The sequence below is a fragment of the Primulina tabacum genome, chromosome 17 (assembly GCF_025594145.1).
Source record: "Primulina tabacum isolate GXHZ01 chromosome 17, ASM2559414v2, whole genome shotgun sequence".
NCBI lineage: Eukaryota > Viridiplantae > Streptophyta > Magnoliopsida > Lamiales > Gesneriaceae > Primulina > Primulina tabacum.
Window position 1 is genome coordinate 13,608,042 of NC_134566.1, and position 26,974 is coordinate 13,635,015.

General features: G+C 38.7%; 1 protein-coding gene across 1 annotated transcript; it reads right to left on the reverse strand.

The window, feature by feature from the left end:
• Positions 1-23,693: 23,693 nt before the first annotated feature.
• On the reverse strand, positions 23,694-25,171 carry LOC142531656 (uncharacterized). The gene is made up of 2 exons (XM_075637874.1): positions 24,785-25,171; positions 23,694-24,718 (listed from the first exon to the last, which is right to left on the reverse strand). Exons 1-2 carry the CDS (start codon positions 24,788-24,790, stop codon positions 24,215-24,217), a joined length of 510 nt encoding a protein of 169 aa, XP_075493989.1. The 5' UTR covers positions 24,791-25,171; the 3' UTR covers positions 23,694-24,214.
• Between the last annotated feature and the right edge of the window lie 1,803 nt (positions 25,172-26,974).

Sequence of the window (26,974 nt, forward strand, 5' to 3'; positions counted from 1 at the left end):
TTAATACTTCTTTCTAGCTGGTTTTCTACTTCAGATCTGAATTATTTGAACTTTTCAAATGCTTCAGATTTGTGTTTCATCAAATAAACGTACCCATACCTCGAATGGTCATCATTAAATGTAATAAAGTAGGAATGCCCAAATTTTGTGCTAACACTTAGCGAGCCACAAACGTCCGTGTTGATCAAACCTAGTAGACCATGTGCACGTTCCACGTTTCCATTGAATGGAGTCTTAGTTATCTTTCCTTTTAGACAGGACTCATAAGTAGGTAGAGAATTTATGTCTAACAAGTCAAACATGCCTTCTCCCACTAACTTGTGAATCCTTCTTTGGGAAATATGACCTAGCCTAGCGTGCCATATTTGTGCGGGATTTGGATTTTTTATTTTTCTTTTGTTTTTTGTTGTTTTCATATGCGCTTGGACATTGTTTAACGGAATATTATTTAATTTTAAGTTATAGAGATCGTTTGTTAATTCTTCAGTTCCAATCAAACATTCATTCTTGTATAAATTGCAAACACCTTTAGCAAAAACACAAAAATAACCATCCTTATCAAGCATAGAAATAGAAATAATGTTTTTAACCAATTCAAGAACAAATAAAACGTCTCTAAAAAAACTTAAAATTATTGTCCAAAATTAAAGTAACGTCTCCAATGGCAGTGGCAGCAACTCTTGCTCCATTTCCTAGCCTTAGAAACGTCCACCATCTCTAAGCCTCTTTCTTCTTCCCATCACCTGCAAATCATTGCATAGATGAGAACCACATCCGGTATCCAATACCCAAGAAGAGGAATCAATAGAAACATTAACTTCAATATAAAACATACCATGGCCAGAACGCTTCTGGGCAAGATACTCCTCGCAATTATGCCTCCAATGTCCAGGCTTGTCGCAGTGGAAACAGACTTGTTCTGACTTGTCAGGCTTTGTGGGCCCCGGATTTGGTTTATTGTATGGCTTTTTGTTGGGCTTGTTATTCTTCAGAGGGGCAGAACGCTTCTTGCCTTTATTTGGGCTCTCATTTTCGTACCGGACGAAGAACCCACTAGAAGAACATACTTTTTCTTTTTTATTGTGGTCTCATAATTAGTAAGCATATTGACCAACTCTTCAAGGGTGGCCTCAAGCTTGTTCATATTAAAATTAACCACAATCCATCGAACGAGGCAGGCAAAGACAGCAAGAGAATATCAATCGAGAGTTCACTAGGAATAACCACGTCGAGTCCCACCAACTTCTCGATGAGCCCAATCATCCTAACACCATGCTCATGAACCGAAGTCCCATCTCGCAAGCGTGTAGTCATGAGGTCTTTCACAGTAGCATGTCTCTCTGAACGAGTTTGTACGGAATACAATTCTTTCAGATGAAGGTGAATGTTAGCAGTATTCACCGCCTCCTCAAATCTCCTCTAAAGTTCATTCGACATAGAAGCCAACATGTAGCTCTTAGCTTGAAGATCATGGTCCCACCATTTCTCAAGCTTAGCTAACTCAGTCCTACTGATATCGGGAGCTGCCTCCTTTGGTGGCTTCTTATCAAGCACACACGCAATCCTTTCGGAGTTTATAACAATTTTTAAATTTCGAAACCAGTCATGATAGTTAGGGCCAGTCAATTTGTTTTGATCGAGAATGATTGAAAGCGGGTTACGAGTAGACATCGTAAATATACTGAAAATGAAAACAGATAATGGTTACTGATAATTTTAAAATAATTCTAAGATAAAAAATATAGATTTCATTTTATAAATTTCCCTCCCACTATTTTGACATTTCCACCACCCTCTGATGAAAGAGAGAAATCGTATTTCCTTAGTGGGCACGTAGAGTCTAATTAGCCAATTATAATCCCGAATAATATCAGCCAATTATAATTTCTAAAAGGTAGATTGCAACATCCGCGTGTTTTGCCTCACGTTTAATAAAGACCCAATAATATGACGCCGTTTGTTTTCACGTGTCAAACCAACCCATCAATATCGAACTATAGTGGACGGTTGCCATGAGTTCCCCCAATAATATAATCTGAAGTCATGGGAGTTCCACTCAATTCACATCATATGTCCGGTGGAATTCACAGCTTTCCGACGTCCAGGCCTCCCCAATAATATAAGCCAGACATTGTCCGCGGGTAGCGATCAACATGCAACCACGGATGACGGAAGGAAAGGAAAAATTAAACTGTTTTAATTTTTACTTTTCCGGTTTGATATAAATTTTGAATCATATTCAAAATGAGGGATTTTAATTTTAAAATTGTCTCATCATTTTAATTTAAAAATCGCGTGACGTGTTTATATTTTTGCCGGATTCATGCAACCATATTATTTAATAATACACATACATGTATATTACTATACATCGCATATATCATAATATGACATTCAACAATAAATGAGGATGATCAATCGCCAACACTCTTAGATCCATGTGAGCCAAACATGGATCGAGGTCCAAAACCTAGGTGAATGCATGGATGCAAATGCAACTATTACATGAGCTTCCAATATTTTACATGTCTTCATCTTGTGCATCGGGTCCACCATCTTCCAATCTTGATCTTCCACTATTTTAATTATTAGATTTAAATAGCCATGGCACATAAGGAATACATCTTATGGGATGAGAACGACCCATAATCAGGCCCACTTTAATAATATCAAATATTAACAAAATGAATAAAACAGTAAAATATCATAACATACACCTAACACATTGGTCAAGGTTCTCGATCATCCTTCATGCATTTAATATCAAAAAATTAACATCAGTTTAATTAAACAAATTTAATTAATCAATAAATCATATATCTAATAATTTTATTACTAATCACCACAATTATTAAAGAATTTAATAAATTAAATAAACACCTTTATTTAATTTTCAATTATATCAATAATAATTGATTTCTTGTAAAACTCATTTTACCATAAATAATTAAAATCATATTCTAATTATTTATTTTACAAAAAAATTATTAATTTCACAAAAATTAATTTTCCAAAAGAAAAATTGAACCAATTTTCAAAAATAACAAATTTGCCTAAAAATTTGAAAAAAATAAGAAAATTGCATCATAGGCCCAAACAATTCAAGCCCATTATCCAGCACGGTTCCCGAGACACTCCGGGGCACCCGCCCGCGCTGCCCGCCCGCCCGCTGCCTGAATGCGCGCGGCGCCGCGTGCAGCGTGCGGACGCTCCCCACACTGCGCAGTGCGCCGCGCAGACGCTCTGAACGTTGCGCCGCGCTACGCGCAGTCTATCCGGAACGGTTCTGGGCATATCCGAAATTTATTTTTTTTATTTCTGAAAAAAATAATTTTTATGGTGCTACAATTTTCTGAAAAAATTTTCTTATGTGGTTAGAAAAAATTATACAATATCAAAACATACGATTTAGAAAAACCTTGGCTATGATACCACTGTAGGATCTCGGTTTTCTTGTCCTCAAATGCAGCGGAAGTTTTTAAATTTTTTATATTATTTTGACATTCAAAATATATTTGTTTTGGGCACTCGTATGGTTTTTTTAATCAAACATTCATAGAGCATTAGAATGTATACCTTTGATAAATTAATTCACTTGGCTCCAACTATTCCAGATTAGCGGATATATCTCTTGATGAATTCTCTACAAACGTTCTTCAGAAACTCCTTTCTTTATTTTTCTAATCAGGTCCACGACTAGATGATTTTTTCCACTTCTAATTTGCACTAGAAAAATTAGTAGAGATTTTACGTTGGAGATCAAAGTTTAAGAGACGGCTCAAACTTTTCCCCAAAGAGAAGTGGCCGAAATATTGAGTGTTATGGGAGAAAGGAATTTAGAAAATTCCAAGGTCATGGAGGATAGGGTTATGTCTTGCTCACTTCTATTTATAATTAAGCCAAGACCTAATACACATAATTAACATTAATGAGCTTGATTAATTAATTGAGCTAGTCCAACTAGTTTAATTAATTAATCAAAGTCCATTAAGAACTTTAATTATTTAGTATGTTGGACTTGTACTCCTACAAGCCCATTAAACATACTTCTCACTAATTTTAATTTAATATTTAATAAACTCAACTTTTGAGTTTAATAAATTAAATTATCAGAAGTTTATAAATTCAACTCGTTGAATTTATTCTCCCAAATTTTATAAATTCATAAATTCAACTTCTTGAATTTACTATCTCATAAATTCAACTCCTTGAATTTATTTTTCTCAAAATTTAATTATCATAAACTCAACTCCTTGAATTTACTATATCATAATATAAATTCAACTCCTTGAATTTATTATCTCAACGGAAACAAACGATCCAGTGCTTGTGTGACCCTCAATAGTTCAGGGATACAGCTAGTCGTGGGTTCACAACTCCTTGTAATTTAGGACATAATCTTTTATTCGAGCTTACCCTTATTTGCCTCATTCTATGTATCAACAATTGATCATGAGAATGTCAGAAATCATATTTCTAATTAAACCCATCGAACCATGATAAGAGCGTCTAGTAGCATCGCCCCATGATTCCATAGGTATCACTGATAGTGCCTGCAAGAACCAGTCGATTATGATTAGCGTACAGTACGGTCCCTTCATCTCATATATCCCGATCGAATCTGCAACCATTGGTCCATCGAGGGTTGCATAATAATTCGATAACTATGTGATACATATAAATAGTGGCATCGTATGTACCATTAGAGAACTCCTTCTCCAATGTACATCTCATACTCTGGTCAGAGATTCCACGCACTATTATTTTCATCAGATCACATAGGATATCTACACCCGTAAGTGTGTAGTGAATTCCCGACTACTATGCACTGACTCCTACATGTGTCGCAATTGTACCCAATCTCGTCATCTGATTACTCTCGTGGAGCCGGTAAACGAGTCAAAGCACAGCCCTAGCATATAGAGCCTCAGTGTTGTCCCGAGTCATAAGGACTAATGGTGTACAATCATAACCACAAACTTATCATCTCGATGAATGATAACCACTTGGAAAGTTCGAGAGAGGGTTGTTCGGTATAATCATCATATGACTACCCATCTGCATGTTTGGACATCTCTATTCCCTTACTAAGAAACGCAGTACACAACATCACAGATGCTAGTCTCGAGGTCAAGCGACCTTTATAAATGTTTTAGGCGGCTGAATCGACTAGGAACAAATTTAGACCATACAGTGTAACAAATGAGTTTCAACATAGAATTACGATTCATTTGTATTAAAGTATAATCAAGGTCTTGATATATGTTTGATAACATGAATATACAGATAAAGAAATAACAAACAATGAAATAATTAATTATATTAAAATAAAGATTGTTTATTACAATTGAGTCAATAAAATTCCTGGCCAACAGTTGGCTTACAGGGCATCTACTCTAACAGGTCCAGAGGGCTTGGGCTCGGTGGTGGCTCGAGTGAAGAGTCCTAGCCAAGTAAGGGATCCTAGGCGCATAAAGGAGGGACTCGGTTGGGGCTGAGACTGGTTCAGGGTCAGCTAGGGTCAAGTGTCATCGATGGCTAAGTAGTAATAAGGATCCTAGTTCGAGAAGGAGTCCTAGGGAAACTAAGAGACTTGCGCGGCTCGTGATCTTGCGGGTAGGGCTTGTGCGAAGTTAAGGTACTGGTTAGATAGGTCAGGGTTGATCAGTAGAGTCTCTAGGTGGGCTGGTCACGTGATGGTTCGAGGTGGCTCGGGCATGGCTCGAGAAAAACGCAAGAGGGCTCCAGGGAAGTGGCTTAGGATCAAGTTAGGGAGAAGAGAAAAAGGGTCGAGCCATGGTCCACGGGAGTCGGTTCATGGTTCACGAGGGTATTTTAGGTATAAAAAGTCTATGTATAAAGTGTGGGATTAAAACCTTCAAGTTTTAATTAATTCGATATTAAAACGCTTCACGAATTAATAAAAAAGAAATTAAATCAAAATCCTCGAACTTATGCTAAATAAAAATATTAAAAATTCAATATAAGCTTAAATAATTATTTGGGGAGGTCTAGAGTCAATAAAAGAAAGAAAAAATCAAAATCAAGAAATTTTATGCTTAGGGGCAAAATAGTCATTTTACACCCGGGTAGTACGAAAAGGGTTGACAGCGTCCCGAAGGGTCATAACACATGTTAAATTATATATTATGATGATTTTGATGAAAATATGATATTTTATGATTTAGGGTAAAGCTGTTAAATTTTGACAGTAAAAATGCTATTTTTTGAAAGTCATGATATTTTATGAAATAAAAGGAAAAGGAAAAATATTTTAAAGGATGTGAATTGACTGTGACAAAGAGGATGGAGGATATGTGGGGGATCTGTTTTAAGAAGGAACGATGAACTTACAATTTTATGGGAATATCGTGAGAAAAAAGACCCAGAGAGAGCCCGTTTACGGGACAATGTCCCAGAGAGAGCCCGACGATCGTATTTTCATATTTTTACGTCGGCGTCTAGTGCAAGTCCCCATGATCAATGGTGAGCTAAGACTGATCAATCGACCAGAGGATAAAAGACTAGTCATTTTCAAGGATCAAACTTCATCCTAAATGATAAATGATGCAAAACTTTAAGATTTCATGATTTTACGATATATGATTTATTTATGCTTAAAATTATTTTAAATAAAATTATGAATTATTTTAAATAAAATTATGATTTTAATGCATGTGCATGTATATGTATTACTTGTTACTCATTTTAGGACGTGCTGAGTCATTAGACTCACTAGATTTGAATGCTGCAAGTGATGATGATATTAAGGGAGGCGCTGACGTTTAAGTGGATTGAGTACGGCAGTACACTCCCGATGGACTTTATTTTCCGCATTAGCTTGTTAGTTAAAAGTTCTAAAGGAATTTTGTTATGGATTTTATTAGAGATTTTATGCTTTATTTCGAAGTTAATTTAGATCATGTCCAAGGTAGAAGTTGAATTTTGGTTATTGACGATGTTTAGGGATTTAATTCACTTGAGATTTAAATTGTTAAACTATTTTGAGTTATGAAAAATGTTAAGTTATTTTAATTGTTGGTTTTCGAATTAATGGAGAAAAAGAAAAAAAAATAATTTTAGTGGAATTTTAAAGTAAAAAGTGAGGGTCGTTTCAGTTGATATCAGAGCGAAGGTTTTCCTCAAAGGGTTGTGTACTGTCATTCCGAGAAGTTCAAGAAGTCACGCCTCAAGTGTATGAGTTTTTACTACTTTACATTTTATATGCTAAAGTTCTTTAATGTTTTCATGATGCATGATATAGAGGTTAGGTGCATGATATTTTAAAAATTAAGTGCATATTGCTTACGTGGTATGGACGAATTGTACAGAGATGCCTCCTAGACGAGTTCTTTGCAGTAATAGTGAGGGTAGACATGAGAAGGAGATTTCACAGCCTCCTCCTAATCAGGACGCTAGCGCTCGTGTATTAGCGGGCATGGCATAGTTACTAGAGCAACATGTTGGGAATGCTGCTAAGGTTTGATCGGAGGCAGTTTATGAGTGATTTAGAAGGATGAACCCCGAGGATTTTCATGGCACTGCGGATCCATTCGTTGCTGAGGGATGGATACGATCTTTGGAGGATATTTTTCGTTACATGGATATGGCGGACGCCGACTGAGTTCGTTGCACCATCTATCTGTTGAAGGGTGACGCTTCCTTATGGTGGGAGGGAGTGAGGCGAGGGGTGAATTTGGCGACCTTGACTTGGGAGGACTTCAAGAGGGTATTCTAGGATAAATATTTCACTTCTGACGTTCGTTCTAGGCTCAAGAGGGAGTTCATGACTCTCCGCCAGGGGGATTCATTTGTTGCCGAGTTTATGCAGAAATTTGATAGGGGCTGTCTCTTTGTGCCATTGATTGCTAATCATGCTGCAGAGAAGCTACGACACTTCCTTGATGGATTAAGGCCCACGATCCGTCGCGATATGATGCACACTGATCCTACTGATTATACTACTGCCGTTGCTAAAGCCTTTTGAGCCGAGCAATCACTGAAGGACATTCATTGGGAGATGCAGCACATGAGGAATCTTGCCAAAAAAGCTATCCAGCATAATAAGAAGCCTTATACGGGACCACCTAAGTGACCGGGACTACCGAAACCACAAGGACAACTACCTAAAGAAAATGTCCCGAAGACAGCGGAGAATCCACAGTGCAAAGAGTGCAATCGTCACCATTATGGCAAGTGCATGTGGGGCACCTACAAGTGCTTCAAGTGTGGAGAGATGAGACACAAGCCTGGGGATGCCCGAAGCTCAAGCAACCCACGACTGGAAGGACATATGTGATGCATGCTTAGCAAGCAGAGCCAGATACTACGCTTATTACATGATGAATATTTATAGCGCTTTATTAGACTCCGGAGCTACACATTCTTTCATATCTGAATCCTTCATGAAGAAATTGAGAATCTTACCAGTAGATGTGGAGTCAGGATTAAGAGTTACAGTACCTTGTAGCGAACATATGGTTTCTAGTAGCGTAGTTAAGGACTTGGAACTTAAATTCCAAAAGATATTATACGAGCGGACCTTATAGTACTACCTATGCCCGAGTTCGATATTATTTTGGGCATGGATTGGCTTACACTGAATGGGGCCACTATTGATTTTCGGCGGAGGACAGTATCTATTAGACCACCAAAAGGGAAAGCATTTGTCTTTGACGAGGCGCAAAACAATCAAATGTCGTATATTATTTCATATCTGCATGTAAAGAAGCTTATTCAAAAGGGTTGCCAAATTTTCCTTGGTAGTATTGTATCTGCACCCGACACCGACAGTCGATCTATCGAGGATGTGGAGGTTGTCAAGGACTTTTCGGACGTGTTCCCTAATGATGTTTCTGGTATCCCACCCAAGAGAGAGGTGGAATTCGCTATTGATGTCTGGTACAGTGCCGATCTCTAAGACACCATAACGATTAGCACCCGCTGAAATGAAGGAACTAAAGGACCAAATTCAAGAGCTGTTAGACAAAATATTTATTTGCCCTAGTTTTTCTCCATGGGACGTGCCAGTGTTATTTGTGAAAAAGAAAGATGGAACTATGAGGTTATGCATCGACTATTGGGAGCTAAATAGAGTGACAGTGAATGATAAATATCCATTGCCCCGAATTGAGGATTTATTTGATTAATTGCAAGGAGCTTCGGTATTTTCAAAGATAGATCTTAGGTCTAGATATCACCAATTGAAGGTAAAGGAATCGGATGTACACAAGACGACTTTCAGAACACGTTATGGGCATTATGAGTTTTTAGTGATGCCTTTCGGATTGACTAATGCTCCAGCGATCTTCCATGGATCTCATAAATCGCGTATTTCAGCTGTATCTCGATCAGTTCATTATTGTTTTTATCGATGACACTTTGATCTATTCCAAGAGCCATGAGGAGCATGAACAACATTTGAGGACGACCTTGCAAATATTATAAGAACGAAAATTGTATGCAAAATTCACAAGTTTAGAAAGGGTGGCATTCTTAGGCCACATTGTGTCAAAAGAAGGAGTAGAGGTCGACCCATCTAAGGTCGAGTTAGTCAAGCAGTGGCCAGTGCCTAAAAGTGTGACAGCAATAAGTAGTTTCTTGGGTTTAGCTAGCTATTATCGCAAGTTCATCAAGGGTTTTTCATCCATTGCAGTACCCTTGACGACATTGACGAATAAAAATGTGAAATTTGTTTGTGGGCTAGAATGTCAAAAGAGTTTTGATCAATTAAAGCAAGCACTCACTACAGCGCCAGTTTTAACTATGCCGACAAAGCAAGGGGAATATGCAGTATTTACTGATGGTTCGAAACTTGGATTGGGCCTCGTTCTCATGCATAATGATAGATTCATAGCATATGCATCTAGAAAATTGAAAGTACATGAAAAGAATTATCCGACGTATGATCTAGAGCTTGCAGCAGTCGTATTTGCATTGAAAATTTGGAGACACTACTTGTATGATGAGAAATGCAAGATATTTACGGACAATAAAAGCATTAGATATTTCTTCACCCAAAAAGATTTGAATAAGAGACAAAAATGGTGGCTATAGCTTGTAAAAGACTTTGACTGTGACATTAGCTACCATCCTGGCGAAACTAATGTAGTTACGGATGCTTTGAGTAAAAAAATGGAAAGTCTTAGCACATTTATCAGTACAAAGGCCTCTACAAGTGGAAATTCAGCAATTTGATCTTAAATTTTATGCTAGGGGAGAGGCCCCTAATCTCGCTACATTCACAGTGCATTCCACTCAACGAGATAGAATTCGAGCCGGACAGTCTAGTGGTGAGCAACTACATAAATGGAGACAGCGAGATGAATCGAAGGGCAGCATGTTATATTTAGTCGAGGATGGCATTGTTAAGTATCGAGATCGACTATGGGTTCCTAGTGGAGATTCACTTAGAGTTGACATTATGACTGAAGCTCACAGTACTCCTTATTTTGTTTATTTCGGAAGTACCAAGATGTACAAGAATTTGCAACTTTTATATTGGTGGCCGGGAATGAAACGAGACATTATGCGCCTTGTATCTGAATGCTTGAATGTCAACAAGTGAAGGCAGAGCATCAAAGACCAGCGGGAATGCTTCGACCATCCCCATTTCCGAGTGGAAGTGAGAGAATATTACTATGGATTTCGTGGTAGGATTGCCAAAGACGGTGAAAGGACTCAATGCCATTTGGATGATAGTGGACCGTCTTACTAAATCAACACATTTCCTACCAGTGAAGATGACTTTTTCCATGACGCAGTATGCAGAGCTATACATTCGAGAGATAGTTAGACTGCATAGTATTCCAATGTTTATAGTGTCTGATCGAGACACGCGTTTCACTTACTCATTTTGGAAGAGTTTGCATGCAGCATTGGATACTAAGCTACTATTCAGTACCGCATTTCATCCTCAGACCGACGATCAGTCCGAGAGAGTCATACAGATATTAGAGGATCTACTCCAAGCATGCGTGATCGATTTTCAAGGGAGTTGGGAACCAAAGTTACCTCTAGTGGAGTTCAATTACAATAATAATTATCAGTCATCTATAGGAATGGCTCCATACAAGGCACTCTACGGACGGAAATGTAGATCGCCTATCCATTGGGACAAGGTAGGAGAGAGAGCTACATTAGGACCCGAGATAGTTTAGCACACCGCAGAAATGATAGCCAAGATACGAGAAAGAATGAAAACTACTCAGAGTCGACAAAAGAACTATGCGGACCAAAGAAGACGAGATCTCGAGTTTGCAGTTGGTGATCATGTATTTGTGAAGATAGCACCTATGAAGGGTGTTATGAGATTTGACAAGAAAGGAAAGCTTAGTCCAATATTCATTGGACCATTTGAGATACTCGAAAAGAGTTAGAGCATTAGCATATCGAGTGGCGTTACCACCTAATCTCGCAGGAGTTCACAATATCTTCCACATATCAATGATCTGCAAGTACATGTCAAACCATTCACATGTACTGAACTTTGAACCACTACAACTGACACCAAACTTGTCATACGAGGAAAAGCCTACTCAAATCTTGGGTAGACAAGAAAGAAGGTTATGCAACAAGGTGATAAAGATGGTCAAAGTCAAATGGCTAAATCGCTCGGAGGAAGAAGCCACTTGGGAGACGGATTCAGAGATGCGGAGTCGATATCCCAATTATTAGTACATCTTAATTTCGAAAATGAAATTTTATTTAAGGGGGAGAGGATTTGTAACGTCCAAAAGTCAACCCACGTAAACCGCATGCATGCAAATGATTTAAATTGCATATTTATTTTACTTAATTGATTTGAAATACTTAATTGATATATTTTACATGCTTAAATGTTTAAAGTGCATGATTTCATGAAATTGAAGGATTTATCCTAATATTCGATAATATATTGGGAAAAAGAGACCGGAGACGACCAAGACAAAATAAATAATTTTCAATAAATATTTTGAGGCTTATTATTATGATTATTTTTTTAAAAAAATGATAGAGTTCAAATTATTTTACGAGACGAGCTTGATTTTATCCGGGAAGCCGATTTTGGGAAAACGAGGGACATTTTAAATATCAAATGCATTATTTTTGAGAACTAATTTTTATAAACTTTTATTTTTCAATTAAATATGTGTTATGGGGCTCAATTTAACTATTTTTAGTAGGCCCAATTGCTTCTATACTTGAAAGACCAAAACACAAGCTCATTATCATGCAAATTAAATTAAATTTATAAAAAATACAAACCTAGGTGTTTTGAGACTCACATAAGCTGCCCCACACACGCACCAACACACACTAATTTCCAAAAGTGCATAGGGAAGAAAGCTAGGGCGACGGTGCCCTTCGCCGACGATCGTATGTTCGAGGGTTTTAAAATGTAAAGGCACGTTTTCCAAACCCTTTGACGCATCATTCAAACCATAATATGCATGTTTTAATAATGTTTGCATGAAAAATATTTATGTTCGATGATTTAATGAAACAATGATTATTTTCAAACGTTTGACGATTTTACACTTGTTTTTTAGCGTTACGATTTCTAAGGGACGTGCTGCCAATTTAGAACGTTAAAGGTGAAACGTCTCGCTCATTTTCAAAATTCTACTAGACATTTTTTTTAATTGAATAAAAGCTTCGCAATCTCGAAATAACATTTAAAAATGATCTTAAATATTTGACAATAAAAATAACGCAGTTTTAAAATTTCTAAACTACTCCAAAATCAAACGAAAGCGTAACGTGTAAAAATCGTAATATCATCAACATATAAAAATGTGCAACTCCTCTCAAAATACGTGAATCAATATGCGGAAAAATAATGGTCCTCGGGTCGTGTCACCGCGCATCCCGCCTGCCTACTCAGTCTTCGGCACCTCAGGTCCCCTGATCAAAATGCTCACCTGCATCACACACGCCTAGTGAGTTTAAAGACTCAACACACCTGTACCAGTAATAACAAGTACATATACGTAGCACACAGCAGTGAAAAATAGCATAATCAAAATACGTTTCATGAGCTTAAAAACATGAACATAAGCGTGTCGTGTAAAATCGTAACCTGTCAAAACATGTCTCATCATGTTATCATATCGTATGCGTAACCGTGATCTGTCAAAACATGGTAATAGCATGTACCATCGTATTAACATATACGTGTTAAAATCTTAATTTGAATTCCGTTCATTAGCTGTGACTTTCGTATCATCATGTCATCATGTCAGTCGATGGATCCATCTACGTGTAACCGCGGTACCCGGCGGCGGGGGACATCAGCGAAACTCTCACCCGTCAACTGAGCCCGAGCCTATCATGTCAATGGAAATACGACCGTCGGGCTCCCTCTGGGGCCTTCTCCCGTAAACGGGCTCTCTCTGGGGCCTTTTCCCTCACGATATCTCCAATCATATCATCGTGTCATCGTGTCAGTCACAACTAAATCACTTCCTTCAAAATGTGTCATCATATTCATCACTTAATAAAATCATGCATATACATAATTTTTCCTTTAAACCAAGCATGCATCATAATTATCATAATAGCATAAAAATCGTAAACATGATGCATAATCATTTAAAATATTATAATTTGTGCTCAGGACGCTGCCAGGACCAAAATCTCACCCCTGGTGCAAAATGACCATTTTGCCCCTGGAAACCCAAAAATTATCATTTCACCCCTGGACCTCTAAAATTGACCCAAAGCATACCAAATTCCTTAAAACATCCCAAAACATATTTAAAAGCATTCTTAAACGTCTTAACCTATTCGTTTTAAAACTTGGACCGGTGTCCCGGTTTTACCCCGAATCGACTCGAAACTTACCCGAATTTTTCTCAACTTTTCACCATATCTTAAAGACACTTAATAGGTCCTAAAACACTGTCATTAGGCTTCCCAAATCCACGGCTAAAATTCTAAAACATGACAAACTCTCGGTCCTCTCATAACCCACCACCTCATGCACCCATTCTCCTCAAAACCCACGCCTCAAGCCATACATGTCGTTCCAGCCATGAACCCACTTACTGTAGACCTAGACCAGCCACCAAGGAACACCCCTGGATCAAACCACCCGCCCCAAGCACGCCCCTAACCGCTAAGAACCCAAGTCTGCATCAAACTCCTTACCGAGACCACTCTCCCTTCTCTCGTTCGATCACCCATTCTCTTGTTTCCAGCATGGCTCGAGCCATTCCAGACCCTGACTCAGACCCACCAGGGTCTGGTCCAGGGCTGGAGAAGTCCTTCGCCCGGCTGGTGTGCAAGAAGCCAAGGACCGAACCCCTTACACAATGGCCCGATCTGCAAGCCCTCACGGTTTCAACCCAAAACCCAATCACTTCACACTCCTGCGCATACACCTCACTCTATCGATCTGCACAAACCCTTGCCGACCTAGCACAACAGCCCCTTGCATTACACCTCAGAAATCGTGAGTAGCAATTTAAAGAAATGCATGGTAAAGATGAAAACCGAAGAGAATCCTTCCTGCTCATGGATTGATCGAATAGTTACACACATCAGGTATATATATACGTGAATGATGCAGCAAATGGAATACAAAGCATGCCTGAAACGATGCACAAACACTAGGGACTCGAGGTGGAAGCCGGAGGGAGTTTCTTTGCAAGAACAAGCCACGACCGTGCCTTCAGCTGGTGTTCTTCTCTGAAACCGAGGGCACTGAATTCAGAATGGGGGTGTCGGCTGATTAGGGTGTTTAGGTTTAGGTTAAATGACACATAGGTGCTTAAATATATAGATAATACTTAGTTAATTGGCCACAATTGTAATTTAAAAGTTTTTAAAATGTTTTAAGCCCAATAAGATTAAAAGTAGGCCCATTAAATCCAAACACACTCCCGAAAAATATTTCATGTTGAAAAGTTCTTGAAAATATTAGCCGAACCCTTAAAAAGTCCCCCGAATCGATAAAATTTGCGTACCGTTAAAAATAAAGTCCTGTGGGTAAAAATACCCAGTAAAATCCCATTATTTGAAAAATCCACTTAAAGCACCATATATTAACTTATAAAAATTAATCATGTATTAAAATAATTCTACTGAAAATTCTCCGGTCTCCGTTCCTCGTTCGGGCGTGAAATGAATCTAAAAATCCTAATGCACGAACTTTTAAAATTTCATGAAATAATTACTACCATGCATGAATTATGCATAAAAATAATTAAACACCTAATTAATAAAATAAATATGCATTTAAATGTTTTAAAACAATTTAATAAAATACCAAATAAATTTAATAACTTGCATGCATGTGGTTCACATGGACCTTCAGATTTTCGGGACGTTACAAAAGGGCTAGGAAAGTGTCGTGTGAGGAGTGAAATGAGGGCTGGACATGAGTTGGAAGGGGCTGTGCATGTTGGAGGGTAGAATCCTAGGGTTTTCATGGGATGTGTGGCTTGTAGGGGTTCGACCATGAAGAGGACGCACCAGGGCGGTGTGCGTAGATCAGAGACGTGGCTAGGAAGAGTCCTAGTAGGGCTAGACTCTAGGCTGCACAAGGAAACGTGAGGGCACTAGGGTTCTCGGCTAAGGGTGCTGCGCGCGGCTGGCGGTTCTTTGTGGAGGCGTGCGGCTCTAGTGAGGCTGGCCAAGCATGGTCCAGGAGGGGTCTGAGGGTGGTCCAGGGATGGTCCAGAGGGCTTGGGCTCGGTGGTGGCTCGAGTGAAGATTCCTAGCCGAGTAAGGGATCCTAGGCGCATAAGAGAGGGACTCGCGCGGATGTTGCTGGTACAGGAGGCTGCAGCGTGGACCAGGGGGCTCAGAGCTGGCTCGGTTGGGGCTTAGACTGGTCCAGGTTCAGATAGGGTCAGGTTTCATCGATGGCTAAGTAAAGTCCTAAAGAAACTAAGAGACTTGCGCGGCTCGTGATCTTGCGGGTAGGGCTCGTGCGAAGTTTAGGGACTGGTTAGATAGGTCAGGGTTGGTCAGTAGGGTCCCTAGTTGGGCTGGTCACGTGATGGTTCGAGGTGGCTCGGGCATGGCTCGAGAAAAACGCAAAAGGGCTCGAGGGAAGTGGCTTAGGATCGAGTTAGGTTAGGGAAAAGAGAAAAAGGGTCGAGCCATGATCCACGGGAGTCGGTTCATGGTTCACGAGCGTATTTTAGGTATAAAAAGTCTATGTAGTTAGGGATTAAAATATTCAAGTTTGAATTAATTCGGGATTAAAACTAATAAAAAGGAAATTAAATCGAAATTCTCGAATTTACGCTAAATAAAAATATTAAAAATTAAATCTAAGCTTAAATAATTATTTGGGGAGGTCTAGAGTCAATAAAAGTAAGAAAAAGTGAAAATCATGAAATTTTGCGTCTAAGAGCAACACGGTCACTTTACACTGGGTAGTACAAAAAGGGTTGACAGCGTTTCGAAGGGTCGTAACGCATGTTAAATGATATATTATGATGATTTTTATAAAAATGTAATATTTTGTAAAGCTGTAAAATTTTGATAGTAAAAATGCTATTTTTGGAAAGTCATGATATTTTATGAAATAAAAGAAAAAGGGAAATTTTTTTGAAGCATGTGAATTGACCGTGACAAAGAAGATAGAGGATATGTGGGAGATCCGTTTTAAGAAGGAATGGTGAACTTACAATTTTATTGGAATATCGTGAGGGAAAAGTCCCCAGAGGGAGTCTGTTTACGGGACAAGGCACCAGAGGGAGCCCGACGATTGTATTTTCAATTTTTACGTCGGTGCCTAGTGCTCGTCCCCATGCTCAATAGTGAGCTAAGACTGATCAGTCGATCAGAGGATAAAAGGCTAGTCAATTTCAAGGATCAAACTTCATCCAAAATGATAAATGATGCAAAGCTTTACGATTTCATGATTTTACGATATATGATTTATTTATGCTTAAAATTATTTTAAATAAAAGTATGATTTTAATGCATGTATATGTATTACTTGTTACTCATGTTTAGGACGTGCTAATTAGGTTTGAATACTTCATGTGATGATGATATTGAGGGAGGCGCAGACGCTTGAGTGGATTGAGTATGACAGTACACTCCCGAGGTACTTTATTTTCCGTATTAGCTTGTTAGTTAAAAGTTTTGAAGGATTTTTGCTACAGATTTTATTAGAGATTTTATGCTTTATTTCGAAGTTAGTTTTGATCATGTCCATGGCAGAAGTTGAATTTTGTTAATTGATGATGTTTAGGGATTTTATGCACTTGAGATTTAAATTGTTAAACTATTTTGAGTTATGGAAAACGTTAAGTTATTTTAATTGTTGGTTTTCGAATTAATGGAGAAAAAGAAAAAAATAGTTTTAGTGGAATTTAAAAGTAAAAAGTGAGGGTCGTTTCAGCTCAAGTTCGGGTTCGGGTTGAGCAATTTTTAAATAGTACTATTGCTCAATCCAACCTAACAAACCTAAATTGACATCCTTAAATAATCAATAATTATCTATATTAAAATTTTGTTTTTATATAATTTTTTATGATATAAGTTCAATAGGAGAAAAATCCATATTAACTTCATTTTGTAAGAGTTTGATGTATTTGGAAAAAAGAAATATAAATATTTATTTAGGAAAATAACAAAATATAATGTTAGAAAAAACATATTAGGCCAACCAGATTCAGTGACCAAAATAGCTTTATAAAACCAGTCATACTAAATCAATAATAATAGACATTGATAGAATAAAAATTAACATTATTAATAAATGAGAAGGTGTAATTAATTCTGATGATACCGAATTTTCTCTGGGTCCGATTTGGACCGGAGCAGACGGAACGCTGCCTCTCTGCACAAATGATCAATAGTTGGAGGGTTCCAGGAATTTTTCCGACGTGACCCCTCCGACTTTCTGGTCGGATCTTAGTTTTTAGAGAAAAGGCAAGATATAATATGTAGAGGGGTGCTCCCGAAAACTAATGTCTGAATGTCCCTAACAATGAAATATACATGGGTATTTATAACGGTTGAGATGACCACTTACCCTACTGTGCTGAAGTCTAACTTAGGTAAGTTTTCCTATAAAATTAAACTCTTCTCCAATCCCTGCAAATTCGAGCCAGATTTTCTGGCACATCTAATCATACGGCGAGATTCTATCGTATTTAAAGATCACTCACGCCCTTGACATTTAACAAGGTTCTTAAGATAGAACCCGAACACTCAGGTCGGGATTGGATTTCAACTTGTACTACCGAGATTACTCTCTAATATATAAAACCCGAGATAGTGGATCTTCGTACGCAAACATTAGACTACTCAGACCCCGTACCAAATACACAACCGGGTCCCGATGAGTAGGGCTCGACCAAGCACCTTTGCTTGTCAGAGCCCTGCTCCGGGCATCGGTTGGGCTCGGAGCTCGGACAAGCTCCAGGGCTCGGACAAGCTCTGCCCAAGGGGCACGGCCGAGCTCCCCACCGAGCTCAAGAGGCCCAGCCGAGCTCGTCTAGAGATGATACCGAATGCAGGGATTTAGATGAGATGTGCTCGACAGGTTGCGTCTAAGTAGGAGTGTTCATCGGTCGGGTCGGTTCTGTTCGGGTTTTCTATGTTTTTCGGCTTTCGGTTTTACGTATGCCTAATCCGATATCCGAACTATTTTATTTCGATTCGGTTCGGTGTTCCCGCAATCGGTTCGGTGTTTTCGGTTCAAGGATTTAATTTTATAAGAATAAAATTTATAATTTTTGAAGAAGCGCTCAATTTAAATGATAAAAAACACGTTTATAAAACTAGCAATTCAAGACAAAAATAGAACAAAATGTTAAAATCAACACCAAAAGTTTCATCATTTCCTATCAACAGTAACAAAATAAAAGGCAACAGAGTTATGCTTTAGAAAATAAAAAGCAACAGATTTAATTGATAAAACAACTAGAAGAAAATGAAAGATATGTTGTCATGTTTTGGCAGCTTTGCTTCTTTGTCACTCACCAGATCTTTCAAATCTTGGAAAACAACTTTTATTAGAAAAATAACAAAATTGAAAAAGAAGAAGAAAACGACAATTTAAAATATGTTTAACTTACCAGTTACCACGTCTATTGGAATTGAACCTATACATTGGTTACACAAGAATCTTTTTCGCTGTTAGTCCGAAAATCTATATAAAGTAAAATATTGATCATCAATCAATAGAGAACAAAATAATTATAATAAAATAAATATACTCCAAATCTTACCAGATTCAAGTCGCTCAAGATTATTCAGGTCCTCCTCTATTTTAACTGGTGAAGATTCTTTTCTAAGCCAATCTTGAAGACAAACAAGAGTTTGCACTAACTTAGGAGTTAATGAAGTTCTAAATTAATCAAGAACACGTCCTCCTATACTAAATACACTTTCTGATGCCATAGTAGAAATAGGAATTGCTAACATATCACGAGCCATCTCAGCAAGAATAGGAAATCTGGGTGAGTTAACTTTCCACCAAAGTAAAATATCAAGACTTTCATTTGCAACCTCAATTTCTTCACCAAGATACTTATCTAACTCAGTTTTGGCATCTATTCTCCCAATCTTGGCCTTATGTATCAAGTATTCTTGTTGTATTAGAGTTCCTTTATGGGTGCTTCCAGAATTTTTACTCAATGCTTCCAATGTGTCAATAGATGAAGTAGATGAACTAGATGCTAGCTTAGATATTTTTGAAGATATCTTTCGATATTCATCAAATAAAGTAATCATGTCTGACTTTACTTGATCTCATTCTCTTCTTTTTCTTCCCCATACATCTTCAAAAATACAAAAAGCAACATAATCAAATTTGAACGAGTATCAAACACACACGCAATAAAAATCATCTTATTCATCTTTTCTAGAGCACCCCAATACTTGTCAAATTTAGCTTTCATCTTCTTTGCCATCATTCTCAAATTAAGATCATCACTTTCTGTTAACATTTTCAAAACACAAGAAAAAGCTCACCAATTTCATGAAATTGAACATTTGAAGTGACATACAATGACCCTGATACCCTCAAAGTAAGGTTGAAAAATGATTCAAGAAATTTCTCCATGTTTCTGATATTTGCCCAATCATCACTTGTCAATGCCCCTGCAACCTTTCCATCTTCACAAACATAACCAAGAAGATAATCCAACAATCCTGAGTCATGGTTAGCATAGGTAACAAAAGCATTCTCAAATTCTTTTGCCGCTTTCAACATTAGATATGTAGAATTCCATCGAGTAACAACATCTAAACACAAACTCTCTTTACTTGTTATATTTTCAATTTCACAACAATCCTTAAAATTTTGAATCCTCATAGAAGATTGCCTAATATATTTTACAGCTTGTCTAATACGTCTCACAGAATCACCAATTTCTTTCAAACCATCTTGAACAATGAGATTAATAATATGAGCCACACATCTCATGTGAAGATGTTGATCGTTCATCAAATTAAATCCCCATTAACTGAGTTGTTTTGACATTTCTTTCACAGTAACATCATTTGAACTAGTATTATCAACCGTGACAGTGAAAACTTTATTCAAACCCAATCAAGCAAACATTTTGTGATCGCAACTGCCATATCATCAACTTTATGACTGAATACAGGACAAAAATTTAATATCTTCTTATGAAAGTTCCTCTTGGTCAATAAAGTGAGCAGTGATGCAAATATAATTAATTTTATGTATTGAAGTCCATGAATCGGTCGTAAGACAAACTCTTTGATTTATATCTTTGAAAAGATTCTTAAGTCATGTTGTGGGGATTTTTCTTACATTTTTTCAAATGAGTATCCAAAGACGATGTACCATTAGATTTTGAATCAGCTGCATAATTCAAACCACAATAATTACACTTTGCTCTAAAAGCCCCACAAGAATCAGTATATTTCTCAAAGTGTTCCCAAACAACAGATCTAGATTTCATGATTTTCTTTTTTACTGACTGGAATCGAATTTGTAGACGAAGCAATAGGCACGTTTCCATTTCATTTTGAACCTCCACTTTCATCAATTACAACATTATTTTAAGTCATCTATTAGAATATTGAAAGAGATACAATGAACTATAAAAAATAGAATTCCATATATGTAATATGATAATGAGAATATGAGATAAAATAAACAAACAATGACAAAAATAAAACTGATATAAACATATTTAATCAAGAAGTTATCATCAATCCATCATCAATTAATTTTTCAATCATTTAATCCACGGTAAAAGAAATTAAGAAAACAAATTTATCATAAACAAATACCATGAGCAATATAGTGAGCACCAAGAGCAGACTAAGTAGCCAGCAACTGCACAACACGTTCGATTCTTCTTCTTCAATCGAGATCTGTGAAGTAGTGAACTCTTGAAGGCCGAAGCAACACGAGCTCTTCTTCTCCAATCTAGACTTGTGTTGTTGTTGGTTGATTGAAAGAAAATGTGTGAAGCAGGCACAACAAAGGCTCGAAGCAAATGTCTTTTTTCTCCATCTTGATTTGTGCGACTGATATTCTGAATCTTCAAAGTCATCTCAAAACCCAAAATAAATTAATTTATTATTTATTCACTTAATTTTAAGTTTTATTTTTAATTTTTATGTTAAGACATGTTTGGGGTACAATATAATAAAAAAAACAAAGAACTCTCATATATTTCGATTTTTCGGATTTTTTTAAAAAAATCGAAAACTGAACTGGAAAATCGAAATTATATAAACACGAAACCGAAACCGGTCAAATAACTGAAAAACCGAACCGAAAAAACTGAATTTTACGATTCGATCGGTTTTTCGGTTTTATCTGAAATTTCAACACCTCTACGTCCAAGGTCCTCGAGAAGAAGTAGGACTCAGACACGGTTAAATATTGGGGGCATCAATAGTACCCCCCCCCCCCCCCTTTGTAGTCTAAAAGTAGTATTGAATTTTAGACCAGTGAGCCGGTCTGATTGAGCCTTAAGCCCTCGGGTTCAACATTGGTTGCGAGAAGATCTAGACCGATCAAGTTGTTGATAAGATTTTGGTTGGCTAGGCTCAAACGGTGGTACGCATCCCGAGATATTTAACAGACATGATCCTAGTCGTCCATTCTTGACTGATCTGACGGTTCTCTTCTGACAGACCCTTCTATAAATATGGTCTTCCATCCATTCTCAAATCTCACAATTCTCTCAAGTTCTCTCCCAAGGTACGAAGCGTCTCCCGCCCTCTCGACGTCCTCAACTCGGCCAACCGTCCTGATTTTGGTAACCTCTCGTTCCCAACTCTGTCCTTCTTGACCGTTTTGGCAAGTTCTTCTTCCTGTGCTAGTTGCAGTAATTTGGTTAAAGAATGGATGAAGCTATAGGCACTTCTTCCCCCTCCCCTTCGAAGACTTCGGCGGGGATTCCATAGTATGAAGTTAAGGTTTCGGTCATAGGGTATGACGATGTCTCTAAGATTAGAGAGTTATCGGGATTGTCTTCGGAAATTGATATTCGGATCCCTGAGATTACGGATAGGGCTCATCTCCCACCCGATGGATATTGTAGCTTTTACTTGGACCAACTAGAGATGGGTCTTCGGTTTCCCATCCCCAAAATAGTTCAGTGCCTTTACGAGCACTATCTTATATGCCCCAGCCAACTATCTCCTAATTCCTTTAGCACGCTTCTGGCCTTGGTGGTCTTACTCAGATATTTCGATATACCCCTCTCAGTAGCCCTCTTAGATCGTTTTGTGCAAATCAAAAAAAAAAAAATAGGTCGATTTTAATTATCACATCGGCCTGAGTGTGACTTTCTGGACGGAAACCCTTCCTCTCACAAAGGTTGGATGAACCGATATTTTTATGTAGAGTCCGAGCCGTTTCCTTGCACTGCGACATGACTTGGGCCGACCAGTTAACCCTTAGAAATCCACCCGCACCTAGGCGTGTTATCGATCTGACCCACTTCTTCGCTAGTACCTCGGAAAAATGTTTTGACGTCAAGAGCTTGATCCAAGATAATCTTCTCTGTAAATTTAAGTTCTGCAAGAAAGGGGTCGAAGTGGAGGGGGACATAGGTATATTTTTCCCTAACCTTTCCACTTCCATACTGAAAATCAATATTATGCTGACTGTATGTTTCTTTTGCTTCTTATGTCTTCCCTTCCCTTCTCTCTCTCTCTCTCTTTTTTCAAAAGAAAGAATTATGAAGTTTGAAATGCTTCAGAACATGAAGAGGAGAAAAGGTGAGATCGGAGCCTCTTCGAAATCCTCTACTGCTGAGGCCAAATGGAAGCAGAAAAAAGTGCTTATGGAGTATGATGGGCAGCCTATGAAGAAAACTCTTAAGGTTACTGCTTCGTTCCCGACCCCCAGGGCTCCGGGAAGGGGACTCATAGTTCTTCCACCGTTCCTGACAACGCAATTTCGAAGGGGTTGAGCCGGAGGCACCCCTCGACTATGGGACCTCTTTCATAGCCCATCCATCCGGACCGAAAGCTCTAAATTTTGTTCGGCACTTGGTATCCTCTGAGGATCTTGCCATCGTGAAGGCCGTCACCGACCTTCAGGCCATAGAGGCTATGTCTCTTAATTTTATGCAGGTAACTAGTTTTATTTTTTTTGCATCAACATTTCTTGTTTAATGAACATATGCATTCGCTTCGCAGGCTCTTGTTTGGGGAGGAGAGATCACTGATCAGATATGCGGAGCCCGAGAAATGGCTAGTTTTTCCCAAAAATCCATGAATGACATCCTCAGCTGACCCGCGCTCGGAAATAAAAAACAAAGTTGGACCTCGCGCTCGACAATAAAAGCAAAGTCCGATCTCGCACTCGGAATTATTTAAAGGCAGACTCCGTACTCGAAAACAAAAGAAAAATCCGGCATCGCACTCGACAATGAAATATAAAAGAAACCAATAAGAATAAAAGGTCTGATCTCCCAGTATAAGGGATCAGATTCGCGCTGAACATGATGTTTTATATCAACCTTCTAGTGGAACTGAGTTTATAATTCGGAAAAAGCACTAATTCTATTTCCCCTTTCAAAGGTCAAACATTCTCTCTTTCGAGCGAAGCACTTGCATAGTCACATTTCAATAATTTAGATAAAAATTAAAGACATAGTTTCGAAACAATAGCCAATGATAAAGGAAAGAGAAACATGGCGAAAAGGACACCAAGAAGTTAAACATGAGGAGTACAAGTGCATTGAGCAAAAAGCGCTTAAGAAATAAAAGGCGAGGAGCCTGCCCAGCTAGCCCCTTCACTTTCTCCCGGGTGTCCGGGCCTTCAGTCTCTGTCACCCATCTCTTCATCCTTCGGCATGTCTTCTAGGGCCTTAACCACATCGAGGAAGGAAAAAAAGTGTTTGGCTTCGGAATACTCATTGGCCCATACTTGAACAATACACCCATTAAACACATGCTCGAAGTAAGAAGTGGCTTTGTCTGAGCACAGCGAATCAAATTCCGAAGAGTGGATGAACTCCTCTTTCTTCTGAAGCCACATGACCTCGGCTTCATGGTCCTTCTTACCCAGTTGTTCCTCAAGCTGAAGTGCCCTCTGCTCAGCCCAAGCGGCCTTGTCCTCGAAGACTTGTGCTTGAGCTCGGGCGACTTCGAGTTCAGCTAGGAAAGCCACCTTCTCTGCCTCACTTTTAGTATGGATATCCTCCATTCGCTTCATAAGTTCCCCATGTCGGCTGAGAATGTCATTCATGGATTTTTGGGAAGAACTAGCCATTTCTCGGGCTCCGCATATCCGATCAGTGACCTCTCCTCCCCAAACAAGAGCCTGCGAAGCGAATGCATATGTTCAATAAAGAAGAACTGTTGATGCAAAAAAGACAAAACTAGTTACCTGCATAAATTAAGGGACATAGCCTCTATGGCCTGAAGGTCGGTGGCGGCCTTTACGATGACAAGATCCTCAGAGGATACTAAGTGCGGAGCAAATTTAGAGCTTCCGGTCCGGAGGGATGGGCTATGAAACAGGTCCCATGGTCGAGGGGTACCTCCGGCTCGACCCATTCTAAATTGCGATCATCAGGAACGGTGGAAGAACTATGAGTCTCCTTCCCAAAGCCCTGAGGGGGTCGGGAACAAAGCAGTAACCTTAAGAGTTTTCTTCATAGGCTACCCATCAGACTCCATGGGCACTTTCTTCTGCTTCCCTTTGGCCTCGACAGTAGATGATTTCGAAGAGGCTCCGATCTCACTTTTCCTGCTCTTCATGTTCTGGAGCATCTCAGACTTCATAATTCTTTCGTTTGAAAAAAAAGAGAAAGATAAGGGAAGGGAAGACAGAATAAGCAAAAGAAACATACAGTCAGCATAATATTGATTTTCAGTATGGAAGTGGAAAGGCTGGGGAAAAATATACTTATATCCCCCTCTTTTTCGACATCTTTCTTGTAGAACCTAAATTTACAGAGAAGATCATCCTGATCAAGCTCTTGACGTCAAAATACTTTTCCAAGGTACTGGCAAAGAAGCGGTCAGATCGATAACACGCCTAGGTGCGGGTGGAATTCTATGGGTTAACTGGTCGGCCCAAGTCATGTCGTAGTGCCAAGGAAGCAGCTCGGACTCTACATAAAAATATCGGTTCATCCAACCCTTGTGAGAGGAAGGGTTCCCGCCCAGAAAGTCACACTCAGGCCGATGTGATAAGTAAAATCAACCTATTTCTTTTCTTTTGATTTGCACAAAACGATCTAAGAGGGCTACTGAGAAGGGTATATCGAAATAACTGAGGAAGACCCCTAAGGCCAGAAGCGTGCTAAAGAGATTAGGAGCTAGCTGGCTAGGGCATATAAGATAGTGCTCGTAAAGGCACTGAACTATTTTGGGGATGGAAAACTGAAGACCCATCTCTAGTTGGTCCAAGTAAAAGGTGCAATATCCATCGGGTGGGAGATGAGCCCTATCTGTATTATCAGGGATCCGAATATCAATTTCCGAAGACAATCCCAATAACTCTCTAATCTTAGAGACATCGTCATACCCTATGACCGAAGCCTTAACTTCATACTATGGAATCCCCGCCGAAGTCTTCGAAGGGGAGGGGGGAGAAGTGCCTATAGCTTCAACCATTCTTTAACCAAATTACTGCAACTAGCACAGGAAGAAGAACTTGACAAAACGGTCAAGAATGACAGAGTTGGGAACGAGAGGTTACCGAACTCAGGATGGTTGGCTAAGTCGAGGACGTCGAGAGGGCGGGAGACGCTTCGTACCTTGGGAGAGAATTGTGAGATTTGAGAATGGATGGAAGACCATATTTATAGAAGGGCCTGGCAGAGGAAAACCGTCAGATCAGTCAAGAATGGACGACTGGGATCATGCCTGTTAAATACCTCGGGATGCATACCACTGTTTGAGCCTAGCCGACCAAAATCTTATCAACAACTTGATCGGTCTAGATTTTCTCGCAACCAATGTTGAACCCGGGGGCTTAAGGCTCAATCAGACCGACTCATTAGTCTAAAATTCAATATTTCTTTTAGACCACAGAGGGGGGTACTACTGATGCCCCCAATATTTAACGTGTCTGAGTCCTTTTTCTTCTCGAGGACCTTAGACATAGGGGTGTTCAAATTTCAAATAAAATCGAAAAAACCGATCGAACCGTAAATTTCGGTTTTTTCGATTCGGCTTTTTCAATTATTTGATCGGTTTCGATTTCGTATTATCATAATTTCGGTTTTCCAGTTCGGTTTTTGATTTTTTAAAAAAAATCCAAAATAACCGAAAAATCGAAATATATGAGAATTCTTTGTTTTTTTTTTATTCTATTGTACCCCAAACATGCCCTAACCTAAAAATTAAAAATAAAACTTAAAATTAAGTGAATAAATAATAAATTAATTTATTTAGGGTTTTGAGATGACTTTGAAGATTCAGAATATTAGCCACACAAATCAAGATAGAGAAAAAAGGCATTGCTTCGAGCCTTTGTTGTGCCTGCATCACACCTTCTCTTTTCAATCAACCAACAACAACACAAGTCTAGATTGGAGAAGAAGAGCCCGTGTTGCTTCGGCCTTCA